The sequence below is a fragment of the Salvelinus alpinus genome, chromosome 23, assembly GCF_045679555.1.
Source record: "Salvelinus alpinus chromosome 23, SLU_Salpinus.1, whole genome shotgun sequence".
NCBI lineage: Eukaryota > Metazoa > Chordata > Actinopteri > Salmoniformes > Salmonidae > Salvelinus > Salvelinus alpinus.
The window spans coordinates 20224536-20233160 of record NC_092108.1 but is presented as its reverse complement, the minus strand read 5'-3'; the positions used below and the strand labels follow the sequence as shown (position 1 = coordinate 20233160).

The 8625-nt window shown below is 46.1% G+C and overlaps 1 protein-coding gene across 1 annotated transcript; it reads right to left on the bottom strand.

Annotated features, from left to right (window-relative positions):
* Positions 1 to 3497: 3497 nt before the first annotated feature.
* Positions 3498 to 8577, bottom strand: LOC139550507 (mucin-1-like). Its single transcript, XM_071361440.1, has 5 exons — positions 8320 to 8577; positions 6583 to 6909; positions 5498 to 5878; positions 5227 to 5384; positions 3498 to 5083 (listed from the first exon to the last, which is right to left on the bottom strand). The coding sequence occupies exons 1-5, from the start codon at positions 8384 to 8386 to the stop codon at positions 5033 to 5035; spliced, it is 984 nt and encodes a 327-aa protein (XP_071217541.1). The 5' UTR covers positions 8387 to 8577; the 3' UTR covers positions 3498 to 5032.
* Between the last annotated feature and the right edge of the window lie 48 nt (positions 8578 to 8625).

The following is an 8625-nucleotide window of genomic DNA, read 5'->3' as shown; positions in this document are numbered from 1 at the left end:
TTTCCTTATGAACTGTAAATCAGTAAAATCTTTGAAATTGTTGCATTTATATTTTGTTCAGTATAATTAACAATACTGTAACGGCTGTCGCTTTCCTCATCCTCAGATGAGGTGAGGAGAGAAGGATCTTCAGACCAAAATGCGGAGTCAGGGAAATAAGCCATCTTTATTACAAATACGACGGCCACTAAACAAAACAAAACACTTTCAAAACTTACACAAAATAACAAAACGTAACGAACGGAACCTGAACATAAACTTACATCGACAAACGTAAACTCACGAACAGGAACGTTACATCGAAACGTACGAACAGCCAAACAGCCCCGATAGTGAATAACATCGAACACAACGAAGACATCACAGGAGACAATCACCCACAACGAACACTGTGACAACGCCTACCTAAATATGACTCTTAATTAGAGGAACGCCAAACACCTGCCTCTAATTAAGAGCCATACCAGGCAACCCAAAACCAACACAGAAACAGAAAACATAGAATGCCCACCCAACCTCACGTCCTGACCAACTAACACACAAAAACTAACATAAATAGGTCAGGAACGTGACAGTACCCCCCCCACAAGGTGCGAACTCCGGACGCACCAGCACAAAATCTAGGGGAGGGTCTGGGTGGGCATCTAACCACGGTGGTGGTTCAGGCTCGGGGCGCGGTTCCCACCCCACCATAATCCATCCTAGCCCCCTCCCTTCAAGAATGTCCACCCTCTTACTTCCCCCACAAAATCCTCCTAATAACATATCTAATAATGACAATACCGGGACAGAGAGATAAATCAAGAAAAAGGGATAGATAAGACTATAGAGGTAGATAAAGATAGAGAGGGAGATTAGGATAGAGGGGCAACTCCGGACTGAAAGGCAGCTCCGGACAGAGAGACAGCTCTGGACTGATGGGCAGTTCTGGGTATCCAGCCTTTTCAGGCTGAAGGGCAGCTCATGGCTGACTGACGAATCTCGATGCTCATGGCTGGCTGACGGCTCTCGACGCTCATGGCAGGCTGACGGCTCTCGACGCTCATGGCAGGCTGACGGCTCTCGACGCTCATGGCAGGCTGACGGCTCTCGACGCTCATGGCAGGCTGACGGCTCTCGACGCTCATGGCAGGCTGACGGCTCTGGCTGCTCATGGCGCTCTGACGGCTCTGGCTGCTCATGGCGCTCTGACGGCTCTGGCTGCTCATGGCGCTCTGACGGCTCTGGCTGCTCATGGCGCTCTGACGGCTCTGGCTGCTCATGGCGCTCTGACGGCTCTGGCTGCTCATGGCGCTCTGACGGCTCTGGCTGCTCATGGCGCTCTGACGGCTCTGGCTGCTCATGGCTCGCTGGCGGCTCTGGCAGATCCTGTCTGGTTGGCGGCTCTGGCAGATCCTGTCTGGTTGGCGGCTCTGGCAGATCCTGTCTGGTTGGCGGCTCTGGCAGATCCTGTCTGGTTGGCGGCTCTGGCAGATCCTGTCTGGTTGGCGGCTCTGGCAGATCCTGTCTGGTTGGCGGCTCTGGCAGATCCTGTCTGGCTGACGGCTCTAGCGGCTCCTGTCTGGCTGACGGCTCTAGCGGCTCCTGTCTGGCTGACGGCTCTGTAGGCTCATGGCAGACGGGCGGCTTTGCAGGCTCCTGGCAGACGGGCGGCTTTGCAGGCTCCTGGCAGACGGATGGCTCAGATGGCGCTGGGGAGACGGATGGCTCAGATGGCGCTGGGGAGACGGATGGCTCAGATGGCGCTGGGGAGACGGATGGCTCAGATGGCGCTGGGGAGACGGATGGCTCAGATGGCGCTGGGGAGACGGATGGCTCTGGCCGGATATGGCGCACTGTAGACCTGGTGCGTGATGCCGGAACTGGAGGCACCGTGCTAATGACAAGCACCTTCCTACTAGTGCGGGGAGCAGGAACAGGGCACACTGTATTCTCAAAGCCTACTCTATCCCTGATGCGTGGTACCGGCACTGGTGACACCGGGCTGAGGACAAGCACATCAGGATTAGTAGGGGGAGAAGATACAGTGGGTTCAGGGCTCTGGAGACGCACAGGTAGCTTAGTGCGTGGGGCCGGAACTGGAGGCACCGGGCTAGATACACGCACTACAGGGAGAGTGCGTGGAGGAGGAACAGGGCTCAGGATACGCACTGGTAGCCTAGTGCGTAGTGTAGACACTGTAGGTACTAGGCTGGGGCGGGGAGGTGGTGCCGGAAATACCGGACCGTGGAGGCGTACTGGCACTCTTGAGCATTGAGCTTGCCCAACCTTACCTGGTTGAATACTCCCGGTTGCCCGACCAGTGCGGGGAGGTGGAATAACCCGCACCGGGCTATGTAGGCGAACCGGGGAAACCATGCGTAAGGCAGGTGCCATGTATGCCGGCCCGAGGAGACGCACTGGAGACCAGACGCGTTGAGCCGGCCTCATGACACCTGGCTCAATACTCAATCTAGCCCTACCAGTGCGGGGAGGTGGAATAACCCGCACTGGGCTATGCACTCGTACAGGAGACACCGTGCGCTCTACTGCGTAACACGGCGCCTGCCCGTACTCCCGCTCTCCACGGTAAGCCTGGGAAGTGGGCGCAGGTCTCCTACCTGCCCTTGGCCCACTATCTCCTAGCCCCCCCCCAAGAAATTTTTGGGAATTACTCACGGGCTTTTTTGGCTTCCGTGCCAGACGCGTTCCCTCATAGCTCCGGTTTCGAGCTTGATTCTCCGGCTTCCATCCACGTCTCCTAGCTGCCTCCTTAAACCACCGCTCCTGGGCTGTGGCTGCCTCACTCTTCTCACGAGAGCAGCGATATTCTCCAGTTTGCGCCCAGGGTCCTCTACCAGACAGGATCTCCTCCCAAGTCCAGAAATCCTTGTTGCTCCGTCGAGCATTCCCATACCGCTTGGTCACATTTTGTTGGTGGGTGATTCTGTAAGGGCTGTCGCTCTCCTCATCCTCGGATGAGGTGAGGAGAGAAGGATCTTCAGACCAAAATGCGGAGTCAGGGAAATAAGCCATCTTTATTACAAATACGACGGCCACTAAACAAAACAAAAATACTTTCAAAACTTACACAAAATAACAAAACGTAACGAACGGAACCTGAACATAAACTTACATCGACAAACGTAAACTCACGAACAGGAACGTTACATCGAAACGTACGAACAGCCAAACAGCCCCGTAAGTGAATAACATCGACAACGACGAAGACATCACAGGAGACAATCACCCACAAACAAACAGTGAGAATGCCCTACCTAAATATGACTCTTGATTAGAGGAAAACGCAAACCACCTGCCTCTAATCAAGAGCCATACCAGGCAAACCAAAACCAACATAGAAACGAATAACATAGACTGCCCACCCAAAACACATGCCCTGACCAAAAACACATAAAAACAACATAAAACAGGTCAAGACTGTTACAAATACAATAGCTCTCTGAACTTGTGAATCACTTCCTCATTATGCTGTAGAGTCATAGGCACACAGCAAAAAGGGTTTAGGTTTTATTATTAAAAAAGTCCTTATAACGTTCATTTTTTACAGTTAACCCTGCATCTGTATGTCAACCTCTTACATCACTTTTGGCACTTACAGGTAAATCACAAGTAAAACACTTAAACACTGTAAATATGATTTGTTGCGGTGCACGACAAAAAGTAGTTTTCTTCAGGTAATTTTCAATCTAAATGTAACTTAAAATCTCATAGTTCTAATACATACTCTGCTGTTTCTGCATTTTATTATTTCCAATTAACTTAAAGGATCAATTTCTGAGACACTCATAAATATCAAGTAAATAGTTAATAAATATCTAATTACATAATTTCCTATGGCTTGTAAAGAAATACTAAGCATACATTTTGATAATACTATACTTTGCACCATTTGTGTTTAACAATGTTTATTAGCTGATCACTTCCACATGAAGCACCGCCGTCTCATCACCATTGGTGAAACTTTATCCCTTAACCTTTCTCCTCAAAGTAGTCCATGAATTGGATCTGTATCTATATGGCTTTGAATCAAGTCACGCTTATTGGAGGTGACCCCCTTTCTGCACGAGCGGACTGGGACCAGAAATGGCCACTGGTATTTCGAACACACCAGCCCATTTTTTTTACCTTGAGGCCCCCATTATTAGCCAGATCATCATCATTTTGCACAAAAAAACAAAACAAGTTAGACAGGCCCACTGGGCTAAAAATGGACCACCCGCCCCTGCCTTTCTACACCCCCAATCAAATTAGCTTCTCTGCATTCGTTGGTTGACTGTTTTTCTGACTGTTTTGGGTTACATTTACAGAATGTTTACTGGCTATCAAGTAAGACCAAGTATGGATGTTTTTCAACCCGCTAGGCATTCTGGTTTGAAAGAGCACTTCACTCATATTTGGTCAGTTCAAGGATTAGAATTGTTCTATAACATGGTTTATTGGAGACTGATAAACATTTACATCAAGTACCTCTACAGTAAGCATCTTTCACTCCCTTTCCATTTTCCCTCGATCCTGGACTCAGGCAACAACATCCAACGTGACATTGTGTCTTCTTCATACAGTTCCAACTCATTTAGGGGCTTTGGAGACTGTGAGAGCACTGTGACTGTTTCTATAACACATTAAAGTGCAGCCTGTGCTGTGCATGACCTGTATCAGAAGAAGAGGATGCATTACAAAGGGAACTCGTCTCTGAAGAACAAAACAGACCCCTGTGCAGATGAGACGTCCGAGAGTTTCAAAGGGAATATTGAGGGTGTTGGCCTAATGTTTAAACGGAACCTCTGATGTTGGCCTAGTTTTGAAACTCCTCATTGGGTATTGAAAGCCCTCTCATTGTTAACAGAACACAATCAAATTGGAAACTGCTCAGAAGGGGGAATCATAGGGAGTCAACATGGGCGCTGGCGGAGGGCCTCGAGTCCAGTCAAAAGCTTTGCCAGGATCCAAAAATGGCAGCCCATTGGGTGTCTGCTGTGTAGCTGTGCTAGAAGAAAAGTTGACTGTTGTTGATGAAAAGTTTCCATCATCAGTAAGTGTAAGTGTATCTGGAAAGTGGCGTGTCTTCCATCAAGTCGTCCTGGACAGGAAGACAAAACAAGAGAGTCATAATGTTGCCAAACACTATATCACTTCAAATTAATTGAAATAATATATCTCACATTAACAAAATGTTATGCCACAGAAGACCTGAATCTAACATGTCAAGTATAGTATGGTCACCATGGGTAGATCCTGCAGCCGGTGGAAGTCCGGGTGGTCGGTCCGTTGGCGGAACTTGAGGAAGAGGATGACAGAGACTACGGCTGTGGTGACGATGAAGACAGAGACCAGGCCAGCCAGCACAGGGTCCAGAGGAGAGTGGAGATGTGGCCCTTTGTCTGGAACAACACGTTAACTGATTTATTGATTGATTGGCTAATTAGTTGTGTAATTTGTTAACTGGATAATGAGTGAATAATTTGATTGGTTAATTGGTATATTATCACCTTACCCTCATCTCCAACATTGAGCTCCGATGGAACCTCCTGTTGAGGCGGGCTGACAGGGACGTGGACTGGGGCAGAGGTCTGGGGGTGCTCCATGGTGAGGGGTTGGGTTGGGGAAGGGATCAGGGCAAGGGTGCTGGGTTGGACAGAGGACTGGATCGGTATTAAAACATGGGATGGAAGTAGGTTGGTATCTAAGGCAGGAGGAGTAGAGGTGGTGAGGTGGCCTCCAGCGAAACCAGGGTGGGTAGTGCCCCCTCGGGTGGAGGGGTGGCTAGTAGTGTCCCCTAGGTTGGAGGGGTGGCTAGTAGTGTCCCCTAGGTTGGAGGGCAGTCCTGCAGGGGAGGTGCTCTTCACAGGGGATGAGGAGGAGCCATCTGGAGCGGCTGAGTGATAATCACATAGAAATATAATTACAACAGTTTTACATACTGTACAGTAATACACACTGTACATACAGTATCTCAATGGAAGTAACAGATAAAGGTTCTGCAATGAGTCTTTTTTCATGTACCATCATTACTGCTTCTCCTAAATGAGTTTCTACTCATTGTTATTTGAAAGCAAAAGGAGAAGAATGAGAGAGAGACAGATATATTGAAATCTGGATGGTGTTATGTCATATTGTATGTTTTGTCAGGCAGAAAAGGCATCAGACACAGCAGACTCGCTCAGCATTGACAGAGATAGTTATATTTGTGAAAACGACACCTCCTACATCAGGTTGCCACATCCCCCTCTATACCCCTCTACTCCCTGTTGCCAAGGCACACAGGTAGCCAGTCCCAGGGCATACTATGATAGAAGGGAAAGATGGAGACTTTCTATTCCCCTGGTAAGCTGTTGATGCTGGGTGGAGCCTGAGGCAAGCTGTGTTTGCAAACAAGCAGCTTTTGCAGAATGCGGCTGTCTATTTTCAGACTGAACACTATATAAACAAGCTACTAGCTGAGTGGTGGCTGAGAGAAAATCACAGAGTAATATAATTACTCTAGTATTACATAGACAGGACTAGCTCAGGGTAACCATGGGGAATATAGACAGGCTGAATGATGCTGATAGAAGTGAAATACCCTTTGGGTTACAGTACCTGCGAGAGTGACATTGTCTTGGGTGGTGGTAACAGAAATGACTGTGTGTGCAGGTGGAGACGTGGTCATCTGATTGGTCACAGCCATGTCATCGCTGTCACCAGCGTCTATAACAGAATCTGATTGGTGCAGCTTGTCGCTGTTGGTAACAGCTGGTTTGGTTGGGGCTCTATCCGCTTGGTCTGGTGAGGTCTGATTGGCAGGACCTGGCTCTGGCCCCGGATCCCCATCTTCATTGATAATTGGGAGGGCTTGGGATGCAGTAGACACGTCCTCACGCTGGAGGGTAACTGGGATGAAGACAGGGGGCAAAGCAGTGCTCTGACCTACAAGAAAATAATGATGATGTCACTGTATAAATATAATGTCCTGGTTCTCCATGTTGTTGTGAATAGATGAATTACTGATACTGGTAGACATTACAAAAGCATGACTGGGAAATACATATTTATTGATTATTTTTCCTTTCCACTTAACCTGAGCAGGAAGAACTCAGGGCTCTGGTCAGGCCCTAGTCATGATTGTTGGCATTTTCATATATGTCTAGTGTATGTTCAAATGCCATTGAATTGATCATTGTTTTAGAGTATTGAGTGTTGCATAGAAAATGTGCCAGTGGCCTGTAGCACTGTGGTGTTATATAATTAGGCATCTGTAGCCTGGTGAGCATACGTGGCTATTGCTGAGAGAGGGTACATCATTTCATCTTCCATTCTTATCAGCAATACTAATTGATCTGCTTGTTGATCATGTCATATGATATACTTATGTTATGAAATATTCATAATGAGAGAAGTTGGCAAACAATCCAAATGCAATAGGCTATACAAAAACATGTTTTCATAGGCTTACATTAGTATATGAGACTACAGTACTGAACGAGTATGCATTTAAATAAGAATGGAATATTCACAAGAATAATTGATTCAGTATATCAAGCAGGGTTAGGTTAAATTCCAATTTAATTTGAAATTCCAATTATATTATTGAATTCACTAATGAATTTAAATTGAATTTGAATTGTAAACACGAATTTGAATTCAATATTTGTACATTTCCCAGGTAATAGAATTAATCCACTTAGTATAAAAAAATTGACTACAGGATTTGTTTTAAATAATTTAAACTTGTATTTCTATATTTCCATTATAGCGAGGCTGTCTGAACAGTGAAATGATCAGCCTCAAACCCTGAGGGAATTTAATTCAAATTTGTGGAATTGTTTTGTTCATAATATTGAATTAGGAATGTAATTATTGGAATTTACCTAATATTGGAATTGTAAGGAATTGAATTATCTCTGAATTCAAAGACTGGCCTGGAATTTGAATTTAATTAAATGGAATTTACAGGGAGAGGTAATACAATTAGAATAGAATTTGGGCAATTAACCCCAACCCTGATATCAAGCAAAAGATCAGGCAAAATATGTTGAGAAATTCAAAGAATGTTCCTATTGGCCTCTTATGTCAATACAAATATCCTTACCTATAATAACCTCCTAATAACCCGCACTGACAGGTATCCCTAGTGTATGACCAGTCGATAAACACTGACAAATGAGATTGCTAACATTACATTTACATTTAGCCTACATTATACAAATTGTCATCCGAATATCAGAATAACTGTTATCAGAATATTTTGTGATGATAAAGTAAGCTGAATGACGAGCACAAAATATATATTCTCAGCGGGCTGTCTATTCTAAACACAGCACACACACCGACACCTACCCTTTGTCTGCGATGATCTGGTAAGGATCACCAAAGCACAAACCACTAGATGCATTTCAATGTTCATTTCATGTGCCTCTTTCGTGGATACGATGAAAAAACGTTCAACGGCTTTTAACGCCTGTTCTCTTCTTTGCTAGAGAGTATTCTTTGCTGTTCTTTCGGTTGGTTATCTGACAGAGAACAGCATTGCTAAAAATACAGAAGGGTCTGGCATTAGAGGATATGAAAGAAGGGGTGGGGTTGAAATGCCTGTATGACGCGCGGTGCGCAATGTAGGACTAACGCACCGAGCAACACACAAAG